The following is a 22,279-nucleotide window of genomic DNA, read 5'->3' as shown; positions in this document are numbered from 1 at the left end:
CCTGGCAGAGTCTATAAGCAGTTACAGAGCTGCAGACATCGGGCCAGGCCAGTCACTGTAAGAGGCAGAGTTCTTAACACTCTAACACAGTCGGGCAGGGCGTACACATCTATTCAGCACCTGCATCCTTAGGACCCACTCTATGCCCACTCTGTGCTGCGCAGGACCAAAGCTGCTCATTGAACACCTCCAGGGGGCGCAGTCTCTGCGTGATCATCATAGATTTGGACACATGGGACAATTTCTGGCAGATGATATAGCGCAGCATCTTCTTCTAATTTTCACAAGGTCAGCATAACAGCTGGCTGCCAAGCTGATACTGGGAGATATGGGTACAGCAATGAACAAGACACAGTCCGTGCTCTCAGAGAGCTTACCGTCTAGCAAGGGAACCACACCAGCAAACTGTGGAGCTGTGTTGGAGAAGGACATCTAAACTTATGCCTGGTGGACACATGAGATTCAACCAATAGAGGCCAAAGAAAGGGTCTTCTGGGCAGAGCAGGCTGAGGGGCAGAGGCCCAGGGGCAAGAGGGAGCTCAGGCACCCCTCCTGGGGTGAGTGGGCATGGCTGCAGGGCAGCTCCCTTACAGACCCCACAAGAGGTGAGGATGCAGAAACAGGGAAGCCCATTTAGGAAACCAGTAAATACTGGCTAATTAATTCTGATGCTTTACCAAAGGGTGATCGAAAGCCCCTGACATGTTTTCAGCAGGAGAGCAGGAGGCTCTTTCCACTTCTTGAAGATTGGCTTGGTTGCAGTGCTGGGAAAGAATTTCGACAGCAACAAGAACGTAGGCTTAGAAAACAGAGATGGAGGTGAAGAGCCACGGGGTCAATGTTCAGATGGTACCAGGGCAATGGGGTAGAAGGGGGTAAATTCAAAGAATGGGAAATAAGTAGAATCCTTACCTCTTGGTAAGTTTGGGGATTGATCATGAGCAAAAAGGAGAGATCAGAATGACAGCCAAGTTTCTGCCCTTGGCAGCCAGGTGATAAAGCCCGTTGGGGGAAGGGAGGGTTGAGGTTCGGAAGTGTTGAGGTGGAGGTGACTGTGGGATCCCAGGAGGATATGGGGTTCTAGAAGATCATCAGCTGCTGCTCATCATGAGACCCCTCTCTAGAGAACTTGCGCATGGTTCTTTGGGTCCTTTCTCCCTCTGCCCGGGTAAAAAAGACACATTGCTTTATAGAATTCCGATGATCCAGTTACATCCACAGAGAAACCTAATGATTCAAAGCAGTATCAATGTGGAGTCCTGCCTTGGATGAATAATATAATGCTTCTGAAAATTAGTGAATCATATGTATCCTACAAATATATATTTATTTCTATATGTTATATATATTATTTTTATATAAATCTATATTATACATTATTATATATTATTACATGTATATACTTATGTAATATATAATATATATTTATATACACATATATATACACAAATATATATATACAAATATATGTGCATATATAAAGTGAAAAAGCCCCCATAAAGATTTAAATTGTTTCTGTGGGCAGTTGCGTTTAACTTCTCCATTTTCCACTCCACGTGACACTGGACAACTCCAATTACTGTATCTATATTTTATCTCTGCATCTGTAAAATGGGGACTTCATAGAGTTTCTTTGTAAATGAGGTAAATGAAATATTACGTGGAAGGGTCCTGGACAGCTCTGGCACATAGTACAAGTTCATTAAATATCATATATTTAGAAAGGGTCCATGCCACTTAAGACAGAAAGGAGTGCAGGTGGGGAACTGGCACAGGGGGAGGGGCTGGGTAGTGTCCAGAACTCTGGTCAGGCAAATGGGGAAAATGAAAATTTTGTGAAACGGGGAAGCTTCCTGACCCCAAGGGGAGGACAACAGGCCATCCAGATACTGAAAGGTATGCACACAGACCCCTAGGGACCCAACCCACGGGTGGGTTTGGCACCAAGACGATGGACCCTGAGAGATGAGCCTCAAGGAAAGAAAGTGAGGCTCACCCACAGCTAAATGTAGGCCAAGGGAAGGAATGTTCTCTGCTCCCTGACTCCAAGGCCTCTGAGGTCACCGTCACACAAGTCCCTCTAGCAATTCCTGATGGCTGCCAACAGTGACCCCCTGTGGCCAGCAGGCGCAACATCAGAGGTTCCTTAAGACCAGAGTGCTCCCTGGACTCTGCTTTGGAACAACAGAAAACCCCCAGAGATTCTTGAGCAATTCAAGAGGAGAGAGAGAAGCCCAAGCAGGATACAAATCGAACACGTGGGGACTCCGGCTGGCATTATTTTCAGTTGTAAAACCAACCCTACGTGACACTAGAAGCTGGAGGAATGGCCAGTACTGGTTCTGTCCAAAGAGACGCTGCTCCATTTCCCAGGCCATCCGTGCACCGAACAGACCCTGCTTGGTGTCATCTTTCCCTCCGGCCCCCCATTCGGCTCTGCCCCACCCCCTCTCCCCACCACACGGCATCCCCCTTTCCGGGTCTGCCTGTCTCCAGCGCACGGCATTGTAGAACCACCCAGGTTAAACCCAGACTCCAGAGCACTCTCTTTTCTCTGAACCAAGAGAACAGAACCAACACAGCTGGACTCCATCCTGGGCCTGAGCACACATTTTTCTCCCCTGGGCTCCGAGCACACCGCAAAGGGTGAGACAAGCAGAGTACGATGGTCGGGTAGGAGCCACACCAGAGTGACACAGTCAAGGAGGGAGGGGAAGGGTTCACAAGAACAAGTTCCAATATTTGGAAATAGTATCATTTATCAAGTCATGCTGGCTCTTCTCCAAATCTCTGGGCAACTAGACAGCACCTAACTCCACACTCCTACAAGTTTGCAGTCGAGAAATAATTAAATGAATTTTTGCCTGAGATTTTCAGAGCTTCTCAGAGGCCAGAGCCTGCTCTGCTGTTCGAACTGAATAACGAACCCTGAATTCAAGTGATACTAAAGGAAACAATGCCCTTTTTTTTTTTCTAACTCGGAGAATTTAATTTAGGTGTTTTATCAAAAACTGCTGCTCCCAGTAGATTAATGGCCCGCTATAATCTTTCATATTAAATTAACTGAGTGCAGAATGGCTTTGCTGGTTTTGAATGACAGCCTCCAGAGTTTAGCTCATCATTCTTTAAGGAAGCATAAAATAAGGAACCAGCATTGTAGGGCCCGCATTATCACCTTTCCTCTGTCTTTTGGAGGTTCTTCCACTTTCCGTTGCCACACGGCGCATTAATTAGCAGTTAAACAGCTCCAGGGCCCGAAGATCTCAGGTCTGCATCCTTAATGAAACACCGCCCTGCCCCTAACAGTCCACCTCAACCTGTCGCTATAAAAAGACTCTTACTATATCCTTACTCGACCCTCTCAACAAGCCTCAACCAACATGATTGCCTCTACTTTCCAAATGAAGAAACTGTGCAGCTGGGCACGAACTAGCTCACAGTCACACAAGTCAGTGACAGAGCAAGGGCAGGACTCCCAGTCCAGTGCTCCTTCTCCCACACGAGAGCAGCCTCAAGTGACTTCACTTTTTAACTGCTCACTGTTTTTGCAGGATAAAGCTTTGTCCTGCCTTTTTTTCTCCTATGTCTTCTTCCATCCCGAATTTAAACGAATGAATTCTTCTTTAGCTCTTTCCCATCTTACCTCTGTCACTTTCACCGTAGTGCACTGTGAACCTCAGGCTGCAGCCACATGGGGACATGTACCGCGTCCTACACACATGATGACCTTGCTTTTGCTCAGTGCTGCTTCCTCAGCCGGAGGCCCTGCCCTGCTTCTGGGTTTCCCCACTTTTCCCAAACCAAATGCCATTTCCTCCACGGGGCCTTTGCAAAGGCTCTGTACACCACAATCACGTGTGATTAATCCCTGGATTGCCAGGCTGGCTCAGCGCCCGCAAATCTGTAACTATGATACACCACATTCCCAAAAAGCATAAAAATCGTCTGATTATCTCAAGAGATGCAAAAAAGCATTTGACAAAATTCAGCATCTTTTCATGATAAACACTCTCAACAAATCGGATATAGAAAGAATGAACCTCATAATAAAAGCCATACATGACAAGCCCACAGTTAATGTCATACAAGACAGTGTAAGGTTGAAAACTTTTGCTCTGTGATCAGGAGCAAGACAAGAATGCCCACTGTCACCACTTCTCTCCCCATGATACTGGAAGTCTTAGCCAGAACACTTAGGCAAGCAAAAAATAGTAAAAGGCATCCAAATCAGAAAGGAAGAAGTAAAAATTGTCCCTGTTTGCAGGTGGCATGACCTTACATAGAGAAAACCCTAGATATTTCGCCCAAAAATTGTTAGAACTAATAAACAAATTTGGTAAAGTTGCAGGATACAAAATCAACACACAAACCTCAGTTGTGTTTCTATCCAGTAACAATGACTATCCAAAAAAGAAATTAGTAAAACAACCCCACTCATAACAGCATCAGGATGGGTGAAATTGATGATGGGTGTTGAGGAGGGCACTTGTGATGAGCACTGGGTGTTACATGTAAATGATGAAACACTAAATTCCACAAGTGAAACTAGTATTACACTAAATGTTAACTAATGGGAATTTATTTTTCAAGATTTTATTTATTTATTTGAAAGAGAGAAAGAGAGAAACAGCATGAAGGGGAGGGGCAGAGGAGAGAAAAAATCTCAAGAGAGTATACACTGAGCATGCAGGGCTCAAGCCCAGGACCCTGAAATCATGACCTGAGCAAAAAACAAGAGCTAGATGCTTAACCAACTGTGCTGCCAATGCATCCCACTAACTGGAGTTTAAATAAAAACTTGGAAAGGGAAAAAAAAAGAATAAAATACTTAGCAATAAATTTAAGCAAGGAGACAAAAGACCAGGACACTAAAGACTATAAGACATTGATGAAAGAAGTTAAAGAAGTCACAAATAAATGGAAAGATATCCTATGTTCATATATTGGAAGAATTGATATTGTTAAAATATACATACTACTCAAAGCAATGTACAAATTCAATGCAATCCCTATTAAATTTCCAACGGAATTTTTCAGAGATAATAAAAAAAAATAATCCTAAAATCTGTTGGGAATCACAAAATATTCTAAACAGCCAAAGCAATCTTGAACAAGAAGAACAAAGCTAGTAGCATCTCACCTCCTAATTTCAAATTATATTACAAAGCTATAGTAACCAAAACAGTACAGTGCTCTCGCATAAAAACAGAAACATAGACCAATGGAAAAAAATACAGGGCTCAGAAATAAACTTACGCATACATAGTCAAATAATTTTCAACGAAGGCATCAAGAATACACAATGAGGAAAGACAGTCTCATCAAAAAAATGGTGGCACTGGGAAAACTGGATATCCATATGTGAAAGAATGAAATTGGACACTTACTTCCTAGCAAACACAAAGATCAACTCAAAATGGATTAAAGACTTAAATATAAGACCTGAAACTGTAAAATACCTGGAAGAAAACATAGGAAAAAAGCTCCTTGACATTGATCTTGGCGATGTTTTTTTTTTTGGATCTGACACCAAAGCAAAAATATCAACAGGTGAGATTATGTCAAATTAAAAACCTTCTGCACAGTAAAGGAAATCATCAACAAAACAAAAGGGTAACTTGCAGACTAGGAGAAAATATTTGTGAACCACATACCTGGTAAGTGGTTAATATCCAAAATATATAAGAGTCCATACAACTCAATAGCCAAAATCAAATAACCCATTATAAAAAATGGGCAAAGGACCTGAATAGACATTTTTCCAAAAGGACCACAGACAACCAGCAGGTACATGAAAAAGTGCTCAACATTATTAATCACCAGGGAAATGCAAATCAAAGCCACAAAGAGACATCACCTCACACCTGTTAGGACATCTATTATCAAAAAGACAAAAGATACCAAGCATTGGCAAGGATGGGAAGAACTTGGAACCCTCATACATTGCTTGTTGAGATGTAACCATTGTCAATGGCACAGAACGTAGCTAACTTCCTTCCACTGCTGTTTTTTTGAGATTGCACTTATGTTCTAAAAGGTGCTGGGGGTACATTTTGCACTGAAATCTAATGATGTTTTAAAAACACTTAAAAGAAAACATTTTTCACAAAAATAGTCCTTTGAAAAAAAGAAAAAAATAGTCCTTTGTCATTAACCCATGTATTTGTACATTTCTGTCTGCTAATTTAGGAATTTGTTTTTTTCAGTAAAAAACACATACTCAAGAACCACCAAAAAAAAAAAAAGAAAACAATGTTCAGATCAACATTATTCATTATTCATAATAGCCCCAAAGTGGAAACAACTCAAAGGTCCATCAACTAATGAATGGATAAACAAAATGGTGGTCCATGCCTACACCGGAGCCTTACTCAGTCATAAAAGGAAAACTGTCCACTTTAAAAGGATGAATTTTATGTTATGTGAATTGTATTTCAATTTTTTTTTCAAGTCTGTTGAGTGAATCTGGGCTGTGGTTGAGAAAGGGTCCTCAGCCTTTCTGAGGGCTGGCGAGTGGAAATCATGCAGCCTCTGGGCTCCCCTGGCCGTGGCCCTGGTTCCAGTCTCAGGGACACCACTGCCACAGCCTCATCCTCTCTCTCACCCCCAAACCCACCTTTACAAGTGTCCCACTGTCCACCTGCATGAACTATGCCTTTTTATTTTCTCCATGTTTTGAGCTCCAGGACTTTGCTCAGCCAAGAGAGACACTCGCCCTCCCAGGATGGGCCAATTCCTAAAGATGCTAAAGGACTCACCCACAAGTGTGCCTTTCACTTGCGAACCAGCCAATCCAAAAATCTTCGAATCACTTCCTCTATCTAGTTCTCACTGTCTGTGGCACTGCCCACCTGCCCCCAGAGCCAGGCGTCAGACAACTCAAGAGCCCATGTGCCCCGGAGCCTACAGACATTATTTAAACCAGCCAATCCTACACCTGCTGACCCTGCCTGGCCTCACCTGCCCCAAGCAAACCATAAGAAAGACTCCTGCCCACACTGTCCCTGGCGCCCTCCTCCTGGTGGTTCCCAGTGTAGCCCTGCTGGGTGTGCCCTGCCCCCATGCGTAAAAACTTCTTAGGGCAAGGTCGTCATTTCCACACTATCCCCATGATCCAGGTGTCACCGGACCTGATTCAAACGAAGCCCAGCACATACTGAAACACATCCTTCAAATCTGCTACTGCCTTCCCACTTCCCCCACCCCTAACTTTTCTCCACCCAACACCCTCCAAGCTTTGTAGCCTTTGTAGCCCCCCCCCCATACATCTCCGCCTTCCTAAGCACATCCCATGCCCATCACCATGCCCTCACCTAGGGTGGGCTGAGGCCACTGTCTTGAGCACCCTCTCCCTCTCCCACCTCTTCGCCTGTTTTTCCTGTGCCCCCCAAAGCTTCACTTCCTCTAACGCTGCCTTTGGACGCCCACCGGGATAGCCACTCTGTACTCCAACGGTACTGGCACTTTCTCCCTCAAAGCCGGGAGCCTGCGTGTCTGTCTCCTCCAAGATAAGCACTGTGATCCCTCCTATCCCGGAGCCCAGCGCTCAGCACAGAACCAGTGAAGGACTGGTAACGCAGTCAATGCAGGGTTTTCTTTTTTAGTGTAAGAAATCTCCTCTGCGGGCATGTAAGAAAGCTCCCGGCCGGTGGAGCCCTTACCCTCTGGGTCCTCGGCAGGGCCCCGAGCACTGCTGGTCCTGGGGGAAGGCCTCGGGCCCGAACGCATGAACCGGAAGGATGACGGGGCACATGCACACGTGGGAGGAGGGTGGGCGGGGAGGCAGACTGCGCTACTCACGCTGTTCCTCCCACTCGCGCTCCTCGTTCTCGCTGGCGTGGCTCTGCAGCTGGGCCTGCTTCAGGGTCCAGTAGAGCTCCTTCGCCCTCTGCTCTTCCTGGAGGCGAATCTGCTCCTCTCCTCGCTTCCTCTCCTCCTCCTCTTTCCTCTAAGATATCATGGGCACAGAACGACTTCAGGTCACAAGAGAGAAGTGCCCCCGTGGCCCTGGGGCAGGGCTGTGCTTTTTCTAGGGGTGCGGTGGGCCAGTGCTGGCTCAGGTGTGGTCTCTGACGCAGGAGATGGCCGTGGACAGGCCTGATCGGGGCTGCGGTAAGGATCAGACAGGTTAAAATGGGGGGGACAGGGGTGCTTGGGTGGCTCAGCTGGTTAAACTACCAGCTCTTGGTTTCAGCTCAGGTCCTGATCTCAGGGTCATGCCATCAGCCCTGTGTTGGGCTCCACACTCAGTGGTTTGCTTGAGATTCTCTCCCTCCCCCCCCAAACTAAATAAATGCATCTTTAAAAAAAAAATACACGAGAAGTAACTTGTAGACTCCGAAGCTTTCTGCAAAGAGGACACTGGGCCATCCTTGGCCACACTTGCCTTCTGGGGGAGAGGGAGGGCAGGTACCATTCCTTCTGGAAGCCGGTTAAGCAGGCTATGATCATATCTTAACCTTCTGTCTGGATAAGATATTTCCAAGACAAATAAATAAAATCTTTTAAAAAAGGGGGGGGTACCTGGGTGGCTCAGTGGGTTAAGCCTCTGCCTTCAGCTCAGGTCATGATCTCAGGGTCCTGGGATCAAGCCCCGCAGTGGGCTCTCTGCTCAGCAGGAAGCCTGATTTCCCCTCTCTCTCTCTGCCTGCCTCTCTGCCTACTTGTGATCTCTGTCAAATAAATAAATAAAATCTTAAAAAAAAAAAAAAAGATATTTTCAAGACAAGCAGGTTTGGGGGCCCATCTCCAATTGTCTCACTTTGAAGTTCCAAAAAGGCTGTGTGTGTGTGTGTGTGTGTGTGTGTGTATTTCCCTCTACTTTTGTTCACATCAAAGTAACCCCACAGGTGTCAGATGTGCATTATATGCCAAAGGCTTGTTTTCAACACCAACAATTCTCCAGACCACTTCACTCCAAACCACTCCAAACTCACCCATGCCCAGAGGCTATCACTCTCAATTATTTTAGCTGTCCCTCATGTGGTGACATCTCTGAATCACACACGAAATGTTTTACCCATTCTAAACATTATTGCTTTTCTTTTTTGGTACATGAGTATGTGGCAATTATGTTTGGCTCATGGGTACACGCCCAGACTTTTCCTCTCCTCACCCTTACCCTGTCAACATCACAATTTGTGGTGAAATCAATAATTGGTATAAATGTTGTTCACTGCACCAATTATAAGAAGTACATTTTGTAACTTCCTAATGTATCTCTGAAACATGGGTATGTCTCATGACTTGCAAGTTGCCTTTTTAATAGGCAACGGTTTCTTCTTTCTTCTTAAAATAATGATTAATAAATCAATACTTAATGAGGCATCTTATATTCAGTAAAATATGGTAGTATGATGGCTTTTTCTTTCTTGACTTTATAATTGTTTTATCCTGAAGTTGCATATTGAATTCTCCCAACTTCTCTAAGATCTCCTGTAAATCTTTCCCTGTGTTTAGTATTATAACAGGTAAGCAGCAGTTAGCTTTTGTCAAAGGTCCCCACTGTCCCCAATGGCAAACTTCTTTCTTCTCCCATCTCGGCTGTTACCTGGGCCTCCTGCCCATCCATCCACCAGGGGACTCATTTCTTAGCCCTGCCCGAGTTGAAGCTCTTGTTTCTTTGTTCTGGGGTTTTTTTGTTTTGTTTTGTTTTTTGGCTTTTGTGTGTGTGGTTTTGGGGGGTTTTGTTGTGGTTGTTGTTTTGGTTTTTTTGGTTTGGGGGGTTTTTTTGGCCATTTCATCATTTTGCAAAAGCATAGCTAGCAGGACTTCTCAGGTAGGGACGCACAGAAAGACACTCTCTGAGTCTTGTCTAAAAACATCTATATGATTCCTTCAGATAGAACCACTAATTTGGGGGCACCTCGTTGGCTCAGTGGGTTAAGCTTCTGCCTTCAGCTCAGGTCATGACCTCAGGGTCCTGGGAAAGAGCCCCACATTGAGCTCTCTGCTCAGCAGGAAGCCTGCTTCCCCCCGCTTCCCTTCTCTGTCTGCCTCTCTGCCTACTTGTGATCTCTCTGTATCAAATAAATAAATAAAATCTTTAAAACAAACAAACAAACACTAATTTGGCTGAGCATAGAATTTAATTAAAAATCACTTTCCTAAAGCAGAATTTGGAAGACTTTGCTTCCTAGCATCCAATACTACCCCTCGGATTTTCAATCTTCTGCATGAGCTATTAAGTTTTCTTTTTATCGCTGATATTCTGAACATTGTTAAATGATGTGCCTTGGCAGGGATTTTCCTTCATCGATTGTGCTAGGCGCTCAAGGATCTTTCTGCCTGAAGTCTCGGATCTTTCCAGTCGAATACACCTTGGCTTAGAATTTCTTAGGTAATTTCTTCTCCTCTCATTGTTTTTCTTTCTAGAACTCCTGTTTGTCAAATGCTGGACTCCTTGACTTGATCCTCTAGGGGGCCTAGCACTTCTCTCTTACTTTCTCTCTCCTGCCTTGGCTCTTCTACTTCCTGGCTGATTCACTGATTTTATTGTCTAAACCTACGATTACATTTTTCATTGCAGCATCGCATTAATGATTCCCAAGCCTTCCTTCTTCTTCTCTGCTTGCTCCTTTTTGCTTCATTCCCCCTGTCCTGCTTTCAAGAGTGTCATGTTCCATCTCTGAGGATTTTAGAGCTTTCTCCCCCCACCCCTTATTCTGATTTACATCTATTTCCTCTGTTTGGGGCTTTTCCCTTCCCTTTAAAGCATGTTATATGTGTTGCCTGTCATTGGTGTTGGAGGCCTTCTTCCAATGTCTGATGTTTTCTGGAGGTCCATATTCAAGCAGAAAATAACTATCTGAATGAGAGACTCAGAGTGTGTAGACAGGACTTCCATGGGAGGTGGGCTTCACTCCAGGATGACTGGATGAGGAATCAGCCATTTCACTGAGGCAAATACTCAGTACTCAGTACTCCGTATCTCAGTCCTTTGTCTGAGATAATTCCATCTCTTCTCCTCTGTCCTCCTTCAGTGGAGTCTGAGCACCAGCATTCTGAAGTCTGTGGGGAAGGCAGGCAGCAGGCAGGAACCCCTAGCTTGTGCCCCACATTACATAGGAACACCATGCTTTGAAATGCTTTCTTTGTAAGCATCCCCCACAGGTGTCTCCCAGGAGGGGGCCCCAGAAAGTCCCCCTGGGATTGGCAGGAATGGCTGTGGTCACCAGCTAAGCTACCCGAAGGCCAGACCACTTCCCGCATGAGTCCTAGACTCTTGTTTCTCCTCCTTGGGTGCTCTCTGACCCTCTCCTTCATGAAAGGGATTAACCACATGCCCCCGGGAGCTCCAGGATTCCTATTTAAGGAATCATCCTGGAGTCCAGTGGCCTGTCCACAGTTCCAGGGGCGTGGCGTAGCAAGCCAATGAACCCCGCCAGCCGTACCATATTTTTATCTCAGCATTGCATGAGATTGGGTGACCAGAAAAGACCTAACATCCTGATTTCATGTGGCTCAAATGACTAGTTCGTGCTAAACAAGGACACCATGCAAAAATACTTGCTGGCCCGTGGATCCCAGAGACAACCCAAGCTGCAGATCCCACTGCTCTGGCTACTCACTGCTAAAACAAAGATCTTTGCTTAATCCTCCTGTTTTCCATCTGCCCCTTGCCTGCTCTCTCCACTTGGCCTGACACACTGAGCTCTGAGCCTCTGCCCACTCCCCATCTCTTTCTGTTCAGAGAGAAGAATCCTGTAGCCTGGGAGAAATGGGTAAAAGTGGCAACATGAGGGTCCAGCCATTCCACGGAGAAACTGGTCACCAACCTGAGCTCTCTGCTTCACAGTCCCTGGTGCCCCCAGGTCCCAAGCCCATGGGGACCCAGACTAAGCCAGCTCCCCTCTGCCCCCTTCCTGCAGGCACCGCACTTGAACCCCTCACCATTCTGTCTTCCAGCCTCCAAACCTCGGCAAACATTTTCTCATCGGTTCCCGCTTCTCGTTTTCTCTCTCCTGGTGCTTGGAACTTTTTCAGTCCTTTGCTACTATTTAAATGGATCAACAAGAATCCGGTGGGGAGGAGGTAACTGAGTTTTTAATCCTTCATTTAGCAAAAAAGACAACGTGTTTTTTGTTGTTGTTGTTTCTTCCAAAACAGTATAGATTAAGGATTTTCTTCTAATTCAACAATCAATTTTTTACTCCCAAAGAATAGGCAAAATTCCCACTTCCTGATGAGTCGCTCTCAAGAGCTGGGCATGAGGACAAGAGAAGGTGAATGGCTTCACGTGGTCAGTCACTAAATACTTCCAGGATCAGGCCTGTGTTGGGCTCTGGGGACACAAGAGTGGCCAAAACAAATGCAGGCCCCACCTGGTGCTTGCCTTTCCAGGGGTGAAACACATCAGACAAATAATCATCAGGAAATACCAGAAAATAATAACCAGTGTGCACAGAATTAAAACAGGGGAAAGGACAGAGAGAATTTAGAAGGCCACTTTAGGCTGGGTGACCAGAAGTCCTCTCAGAAGGGTCGATGTGATCTGACAACTGACCAGTAAGGAAGAACGCCAATAAGTGAGTATCGGGGAGAAGAAATTTCCACACAGAGAAAACCACAAGCAAGATGGACCCGGCATTGTAAATGGGCTTGGCATGTTTGAGTACAGAATCACCCACTGTGGTTGGAAAAAGAAAAGCCAAAGCTCTATATTGGATGAGTTCGAGATGCCATCTGACATCCCCGAGGCCTGCCATTAGCACCGGGATGCGTGAGCTTGGGGCTGAAGGGCAAGTTCAGCTGAAGATACGGCTCAGAAGTCATCTGTGTGGGGATGATGTTTCTCAGCCACGGGACCTAATGCTATCACTGAGAGAAAGAATGCAGAGCCAGAGAAAACCACCAGAAATAAGGTACGGTAAATAAAGTGGAGTGTAGGGAATATAGTCAATAAAACCATAATAATGTTGTAGGGGGACAGATGGTGGGTGACTGCACTCACCGTGGTGAGCATGGCATAGTACAGAGAATCGTCGAGCCACTACATTGCACACCTGAAATGCATATAAGGCCATATGTCAGTTACACTTCAACAATAACAACGAAAGAGCGAGAGAACAACCCGAGTGTCTTAGGCCACTCCATCATTTAAAAGTTGAGAGGAAGAGCCGGAGCCAGGAAAGGAGGCGGAGAAAGAAGGTCAACAGATAAGCTAAAAACCCAGAAGGGGTGGTGTCCACTGGGGAAGCCAAGAAAGAGGCTGTTTCAAGTAAAAGGGAGTGGTAAACTGAGCTGCAGGTCCCAAGACATCACAGAAGATAAGGACAGAGAAGTAATAAGGGACAAGGTCGTGGCCTCAGGATGTGAAGAGGGACTCCCAGAGGGGTGGAGGGGCAGCCAACCAGGAGGGGTCGGGGAGGGAGTGGAAATGACCGCAGACAGGCCTCTGGGGACATCTTCTGAAGATAGGAGCAGAGATAGGGAGCAGCAGGTGGAGGGGAATGTGGGGTCAAGAGGGACACGGGCTCAGATGGAAAATGCTAGAGCTGAGAGTTGGTGACAGATGCAAAATTGGAACCAAAGTCCATGTGACTCCAAAGTAGAAGTTTTAGCTTGAAGCCCTGAAAAAAAGCTCACCTTCAGCAATCACCAGCATCTCGGCAGAGCAAAAACTCGCCCCATCCTGGCACAGCACCGCAGTGTATGCAGCGGGTTTCCCATGCCCGCTGCCTCCCCCTCAGCTCCCTCATCTCTGACCCAGGTTGTCACATCACCAAATACATGGGGCACCAACCAAGACAGTGTCTACCCTGACTCTTCAGATCTCGCACCTGCCCAGGGCGGGTCTTCCAGGAAGGAGCAGGTCTTGGGGAAAATACCATCAGCCAAGGCCTGTCAGAGTCAGAGGGACTTCAACCCCCGGTCCTGCTTTCTGGTACAGAGGAGGAGTATACTGGCTTGCTCAGGCTGCCACAGACCAGGAGGCTGAAACCACACACATGTATGAGCTACAGAGGCCCTAACTATAGAGGCAGGGTGGGTTTCTTCTGAGGCTTCTCTCTTTGCTTTGTAGATGGACCTTCCTCTCCCTGTGTCTCACATATCCCTTCCTCTGTGTGTATGCACGTCTGTGTCTGAATTTCCTTTTCTTCTAAGGACACCAGTCATGCTGAGTCAGGGCCCATCCTGAAGACCTCTTCTTAACTTATGACATTTCTAAAGCCCTTACTTCCATGTACACTTAGATTCTGAGGTGGTGGAGGTTAGGTCTTTAACATAGAAATTTGTGGGTGACACGGTTCAGCCCGTCACAGGATGGGAGACGCCACCCCAGAGAAGGGTCATGACTAACATGACTAACACTTGGCATAATGCTCTCCAAGTTCATCCGTGTTGTCAAAAATGGCATGGTGTCCTTCTTTATTAAGACTGAATAACATTCATTTTATTTATATATATACATATATATGTGTATACATATGTATACATATATATGTATATATTATGCATAATATATACATACATCATAATTTATACATTACAATATGTATGTGTATATACACACACACATATAATGTACACACACCACAGTGTATTTATCCATTCACTGGTCAGCAGACACTTGGGTTGTGTTTGGCAAACAGATACAAAGTTACAGTTATGCAGGATGAATACATTCCGGATTTTCTTTTTTTTTAAGATTTTATTTATTTATTTGATAGATAGAGATCACAAGTAGGCAGAGAGGCAGGCAGAGAGAGAGGAGGAAGCAGGTTCCCCGTGGAGCAGAGAGTCCGATGCGGGGCTCGATCCCAGGACCTTCGGATCATGACCTGAGCCGAAGGCAGAAGCTTTAACCCACTGAGCCACCCAGGCACCCCCATTCTGGATTTTCTGCATGGTGCCTGTAGTTAATATTGTACTGTGTACTCGAAATTTGCTAAAAGAATGGATCTTTGGTGTTCCTGCCACACACAAATAAGGTCACTAGGTAAGGTGACAGATGTGTTCATTATCTTGATTATGGTCAACATTTAGCCATGTCTACATATACTACAAACATTGTACATCTTCAGTATTTACAACTTTTATTTGGAAATTGTAGCTCAGTAAAGTTGGGTGGGGGGGCAGACTACCTACAAATAAATAAATCAATAAATGGCAGAATCACACTGTTCACTCAATCCTCTTTGCCCAAGAGTGAACAGCACACTGGGAGCCAGGAGCCTGCCACTTCCTCCATCTCTGAGGAAAATAACCAGCCACTTACTGTGACAAAGACAAGCTGCTCACAGGGCTGGGGACAACAAAAGAAAACATTTTGCAGCTACAGATAAAGAGCATTGCATCTTTCCCTCCGGGGCTTGCTGAAATGCCTCACCCCTCACAGCTGAAATTGCCTGGAAAAACTTGTGCTGTGGTCCTCTCAGAATCTTCTGGCTCCTCTGCGAGCCGTGATGAAAAGTCCATCTTTAAGTGTGGTCACCACAGGCCAACGAGGCCATGCAGCAGATCAGCAAACACTCCCTTCTCCTACCTCAGGAATCGATGCCCTTTTCTGGCAGGCCCAAAGCCCTCGGAGCCAGCCGCCTTATTCAATCCACCTTCTCCTGATAAGCCATTGGTCACGCCACACCGCGGGAGCCCACGCCTCACCCCTGCGGAAACTGTCACGGAGACAGATGCTTTTCTGGAAGGCGCAGTCATTTGTGTTGTGCTAGGGAGCAAGAATTCCTGTCCCCTTCAAGGGTCCTTCTAGCTGGACCAAGAATCAGATGCACGGGAGTCAGATTCACAGGAGGAAATCAGACGTCATAGGGTACATACGAGGAAGACATATGGAAGACCGTCGGGCAAAAGAGAGGCTATGTGTCATCCTGAGCTTCGGAGATCTGGGGTAGGGGTCTGGGATTTCAAAAGAAAGGAACGCAATTCACAGGGCACCAAGGAGAAGAGCAGGTGTTTGGGAATTAGATATTGCCGGGCCGTACAGCTGGGTAACTCGGATCAAATGTATCACTCTTAATAACCCCCATTCTGGAAAAGATCTCCCATTTAGATTCTTCTATATAGTTAGAGGGTGGGGCAAAAGTGTCCTTGATCTATCGGGGTCTCAACGGCCTTCAGCTCAAATTAGCCCGCCGGGCTAAGTGGCACATTCTGGAGGCAGAAGGGCTGTCCCGAGCCCCTTCACTTGCTCCTCTGGCCCGAATAATACCATCTTGCTTTTCGAGATGATGTACCCAAGAAGGCAGAGTCAAGCCTGTGTCTGTCATTCTCCGACCGACAGCCCCCTGCACGGGGGGCCAGAAGAGAGCAGGAACTCCGTAACACTGACCAGAGGAGTGAACGACCTAACAAACAAAAAGAGGGGAACACGGTTTCTGGTGACCGTTGAGAGTGGAAGGGTAAGTTGTCTTGCTGATGCCAGCCTCATCCAGGAGAAACCGAGATCAAGCCTCCCATTCAAGAGAAAACTGAAAAGTGCAACGTGTCCCCACCACTGATAATCCTGTTGGAAACTAGGTGGGGATTGTTTCTATTGTTGTACAAAATGTCATGGAGGGCTAAGAGGAACTCCAGCCTCAACGGAGGAAAAAACAAAAGAGAATGAGTGGCCTTGAATAGGAAATGGTGCAAAATCAGAGGACAACGTCATTGCATCAACTGTGTATGTTCTTTATCAGCCGCCCCGGGGAAGGGCAGGAGACTAAGGCAAAAGGAGAGAGCTGGAGCCTTATCGTCAGTGTTCTGTGGTCTGAAGGGAAGGCAGAAGCAGTCAAAAGCAGTCTGAAGATTAAGAAAGCAGAGAAGATATGCAAATTCTATCTGGCCTCAGGATCCCCTTTCTTTCTACAGGAACACTTTAAACGCATGTAAATTGCATTCAAAAGGCACCAGACACAACAGAATGGTTTTTAAAAACAGGTTTCCAACTGTCTGTATCTTCTATTTTGAAGTTCCCTCTTTAACCTTACAACGGGTTCTGGAATTCCACCCCCCCCCCCCAATTTCCTCAAAGGAATTCTCACTCTTATCTTTCCTATGACCGGGAGAATCCACAGAACCTGCCTGCATCCTGGACACAGGCAGCCCATGCCCCCTCCACCAGCCGCCCTCCCGTCCAGCTTCCCCATCTCCTCCAGCCTCCACCCCAATATCTGCTTCTAGTGGCACAAAACACAACCCCCCTGGACCCAGCTAGCACATTCTCTATCCCCCAAGCCTACCCCCTCTTCCCAGCTCACCTCTGCACCAGGGTAGCCCCCCGTCCCTACTCCTCAGCCTGAGTTCAGGTGCCTTTGCTCTTCTGCCCCCACATCCCAGCATCTAATTGATGCCAGCCCTACTGATTTTGCCTCCCCCATTTCTCTGTGTCCATCCCCTTGAATCTCGCCATTGTCAGACTCCTTGGTGACCACTGTGATGACTGCAACAGTCCCCTCACTGGCCCCTACCTCCCCCCACGCCTTCCTCACCGGCATCACACTGGGGCCACCAGACAGTCATTCCCATAGAGGTGGCTTGAACCATGTCCCTCTGTATCGAGAGCCTCACAGCGCTGCTCTGCCCACAGACAACCATCTGCCCCTTGATCGTAGCATCCAAGGGCCCCACAGCCTACCTTGCCAGGTTCCTGTCTGGCTTCCCCCATCACATGCTCTTTTTCCCTCGCCCCACCAGACCAGTCACCATTCCATGGATCTCCTGTCTATTTCCAGCTCTGCTCACACCCAGCCTCCTTCAGGGGGACCCTGCTGTAGTCCCCGAGGTGTGCTGGGGGCTCAGGGGACTCACAGAGTTGTCTCTCTCTCTCTCCCCCCAGCACCCTGTAAGCTTGTAGAGAGTAAGGAGTTCATGACTATTCCACCACCACCACCCCCCAACAACCTGCACTTAGGTTTTCAGGGAAAGGAGGGAAAAATGTATGAAATTAAATGAACTTTGTTCGTGCATCCCCGCATGCAAGACTCACATCTGGCTAGAATCTTGATGTTGAAAGACACAATGAAAATTATCTGAGCCAATCTCTAGTTCAATGCATAAATACCTTTGACAGAGAGGTTCCCATTATCGACTACCGTTATCTATTACCAGGCAACAAACTCCCGGAAAGCATAAAGTCTTAAAACAACAACCATTATGTTTGCTTGTGGTTCTGTAGGTTAATAATTCGGCCAGAGCTTGGGGGCCCTTCTGCTCCACATGGTTACATCTGAGGTCAATCAGTTAATTAGGGTCATTCACCAGAAGAACCAAGATTTCACTCATGTGTCTGGTGCCTCGGTGTCCCCCACACAGCCCCCTTCTCTCTGCCTGGCTTGCCCGGGTTTCCTTACAGAGCAGTAGTCGAAGGCTGTAGGGTTTCTCAGGGGGCAGCTTCCAAAAGGGAGCATTGCAAGAGGGCCAGAAGCTGCCAATCTCCTAAAGCCTGTCCTCAAAAGCTACACTGAGTCATTCTGGTTGTAACCTACAGATCAAAGCTAGTCACAAGGCCAGAGCAGACTCAAGGGAAGGGAAATAAACACGTCTCAAAGAGAGAAGCAACAAAGAATTTGCCACCAGCTGTATTTAGTCCACCACAGAAACTTCTCAGGTCTTGTTTCAGCCCATGCTAAGACAGCGCCTGGGATGAAGAGTTCATGACACTACAAGGGCAGCCCATTTACAGAGAATATCCCAGCCCATAAACCTGGACCTGCCCACCCCAAGTCCGTGAGCTGACGTTCCTAGCAGACACTGCCCTGAGGAGCCCCACCCGGACCTCACAGATGCTACTCACATGTCTGAGGTTCCTCAAAATACAGGCACACCAAATCAGGATCACTATGAGTACTCAAGTTTGAACGTTCACAGGTAGCAAATTAATTTTTAAAACAAAATAAACATATCATTACCATAGCCCTCCTTATAAATAACACCCAAAGCCTGTATTTGGGTCCCTTGGTAAACCTCATAGCTTTTCTGAGCTCTCCATGAACCCTGACATGGAGTACCCCAGAATTTATCATCTCTCTCACTGAGGTTCTCAAGGAGATCATCAATCAGAAAAGCTCTGGGAATTCAACCCCTCTGTAATCTCCTTGTGCACTGAGCCCCAGAACACCAGCTCCACAAAGCCACCTTCCCAGCCTCTGGGACTCAGTTCATCTCTGGGGTGGAGGGAGGCCAGAGATTAGGAGAGGGGATGCTTGCTCTTAGAGATACATAGAAAGTATTGCTTGCCTTCTCCAGCAGGCTTAAATAATCGGATGCAAAATCCAACCGTATAAACTAAACATCTCTCCACTATGGACTGAGTGGATTTTTATACTATTATGGAATTACTGTTCATTTCAGCAGGTGTGACAATGATTGTTGTGGCTCTACAGGGAAAGGTTCTCGGTCATGGGAGATGCACAATGAAGTACATACAGTTTGACCAGGAGTCAGCAAACTCCAGATCTACCCTCTGTCTATTGTTTACAATAAAGTCTTATGCGGGCTTCTGGGTGACTCGGTAAAGCATCTGCCTTTGGCTCAGGTCATGATCCCGGGCTCCTGGGATCCAGCCTCTGCTTCTCCCTCTCCCCCTGCCCTTCTCCACCGCACTCATGTGCACTCTCACTCTCTCTATTTCTCTGTCTCTGTGTCAAATAAATTTTAAAATTAAAAAAAATAAATACATTCTTATTAAAAGACAGCCACACCCATTTGCTCACATATTTTCTGCAGCTGCTTTTTGTGCTATGATGGCCTGATTGAGTAGTTGTGACAGAGAAAGTGTGGCTGACAAAACCTAGAATATTAACTATCTGGATCTTTACAAAAAAGAGTTTGGTAAGCCCTGGGCTAGAGTCTACAGTATCTACAGCTTCCTTTCAAATTGCTTAACAAAACAATGTAGCAGTCACGACAGAAATATATATGTGTGTATGTGTATGTGTATATATGTGTATATATCCGTGTGTGTACAGATAGATGCAGATTTAGAGGAGGGGAGAAAAGAGTCAACACAAATGTGACAAGATGTTAATGACTGGTGAATTTCAGTGGAAATTCTACGAATACTTTTTTCCAATTTTGCTGCAAATTTGAAATTACTTTTTAAAAAAAGGGTTTGGAGAGTAACTATTGCTTCCCTTAAAAACTCAAGAGAATCCTGTGTGTGTGTGTGTGTGTGTGTGTGTGTGTGTGTGTATAAAATCCTCAAGGGAAAATTAAATAAGATCAGTAACAATATAAATATGTAACCAGCAATTACACTAGGTTTTAAGAACAATCTTATTCACAATCACAGTAACAAATATTAAACCTACAGTTTAACAAGAAAAGAGATGTGGGACATTTAAGTAAAACAATAAATTTTACCAAAGCCCAAAAGATGAAAGCACAACATTACATATAAGTTATCGTGAATGTTTGGGATTGGGTGGCCCATGCATTTACAGATGTTTAAAAAACAAACAAACAAACGATAGCAAAATCACTTTACCAAAGACAAAAAGAGGTTTTAAGTAACTGGGACAAGACTGAATGATTTAGTATTGGAAAAAATGTCCGTCCTCCACAAATACATCTGTAAGGCTGATGTAATTCCAGTTAAAAATCACTGCGTGGTGTGGTGTGTGTGTGTGTGTGTGTGTGCGCGTGTGGCGTGTTTGTGGGAGGAAGATAGTGATGCACAGACTCAAATTTATCTTGAGTAGAAAAAAAAAAAATGGGTAGAATCAGCCAAGGACATCTTGAAAATGAAAAGCAATGATAGGTTCTTACCTTAGCAGTTGTTAAAACTCATTTTATTTACTTTTTTAAAAGATTTTATTTATTTATTTATTTGTTTGTTTGTTTGTTTATTTATTTATTTGACAGAGACACAGTGAGAGAGGGAACACAAACAAGGGGAGGCGGAGAGGGAGAAGCAGGCTTCCCACAGAGCAGGGAGCCCGATGCAGGGCTCCGTCCCAGGACCCTGGGATCATGACCTGAGCAGAAGGCAGACGCTTAATGACTGAGCCACCCAGGAGTCCCAAAACTCATTTTAAACGCTACAGTCATTAAATAAGCAAATCTGGCTCAGGAAAAATCAAAGAAGAAAAATCCATGAAGAGATCCAAAGGTCTGTAAGAAGAATCGAGGCAACAAGTGCTATGAGAGAGGAGAGGAGAGATTATATAGTAAACGACGATGGCACAATCTGCTGACCATGTGGAAGGAAAAGAAGTGAGAAATAAAATCACGAACGATAAATTGAACAATGTCGATTAATAGGAGTACAAGCTTGTAGTAGCACAGGTCTTTCTTAGCATGAAACAAATCTTTTTTTAAACCTTGATGTAGTTGGCTAATAAAAATTTTAATCTTCTGTACACCTGAAAGCACTACAACCAAAATTTAAAAAAAAACAATCCTGAGAGGCCCCTGGGTGGCTCAGTCTGTTGAGGATCTGACTCAGGATTTCAGTTCAGGTCATGATCTCAGGGTTGTGAGACAGAGTCCCGCCTGGGGGCTCTGCCCTGGGTGTGGAGCCTGCTTAAGATTCTTTCTCTCTCTCTCTCTGCCCTTCCCCCTGCTTGCTCTCTCTCTTTCAAAGAAAAAAATCCTCTGAGAAAAATAATTTGCAACATAAATGATCTTAAGGGGCCACTGTCCTCATTGTCTAATCATTATAGGAAAAAGTATTATTAAAATGTTTAAATGTTTGGGGCGCCTGGGTGGCTCAGTGGGTTAAGCCTTAGCCTTCAGCTCAGGTCATGGTTTCGGGGTCCTGGGATCGAGCCTCACACCAGGCTCTCTGCCCAGCAGGGAGCCTGCTTGCCCCTCTCTCTCCGCCTGCCTGCCATGAATATACATTTCATAAAATAATATGATTGTTGGGATTTGACATGATTCTTATTTTCTTCTTTTCACTTATATGTATTTTCTCAGTTTTCTCCCCCTCTCAATTTATTATTCCTACAGAAAAAAAGTAAATTGTAAAATAGGAACCAGAAAAACAATTTTTTCTCAGTTAACCTACGTTTCTTACCAGAGGACAATGTAAATAAAGCTCTTTTACTAGGTCCTAACATTCCCAGAAGGAGTACAGATGCAAGGTTCCCAACAACTCCCTCTCCAAGGCCGGAAAATGTCCATTATTCATCTCCTTGAATCCTCCAAAAATCTTAAGATGGGGCTGTTGTTACTCTAATATTATAAACAAGAAAGTGAAGGCTAAGAGAAGTTCAGCAAGCTTTCCAAGGTCACGCAGGACTAACCAGGAGAATTAGAACTGGATCCCAGTTTGGTCTGACCACAAACTTAGCACTTTCTGGGTCCCTTTCCAAGCCCCTTGGGTTATGAGACAGAA

The 22,279-nt window shown here is 45.6% G+C and overlaps 1 protein-coding gene across 1 annotated transcript in view; it reads right to left on the bottom strand.

Annotated features, from left to right (window-relative positions):
- SH2D4B (SH2 domain containing 4B) overlaps positions 1–22,279 on the bottom strand; it is an 81,108-nt gene that overhangs the window by 36,143 nt on the left and 22,686 nt on the right. The window contains exon 5 of the mRNA XM_032311943.1: positions 7,801–7,948. Within this exon, the coding sequence (XP_032167834.1) occupies positions 7,801–7,948 (148 nt within the window). The remainder of the gene's footprint in view (positions 1–7,800; positions 7,949–22,279) is intronic.

This window comes from Mustela erminea, chromosome 14 (genome assembly GCF_009829155.1).
Source record: "Mustela erminea isolate mMusErm1 chromosome 14, mMusErm1.Pri, whole genome shotgun sequence".
Classification (NCBI taxonomy): domain Eukaryota; kingdom Metazoa; phylum Chordata; class Mammalia; order Carnivora; family Mustelidae; genus Mustela; species Mustela erminea.
This window is presented reverse-complemented; position numbering and strand designations above follow the sequence as displayed.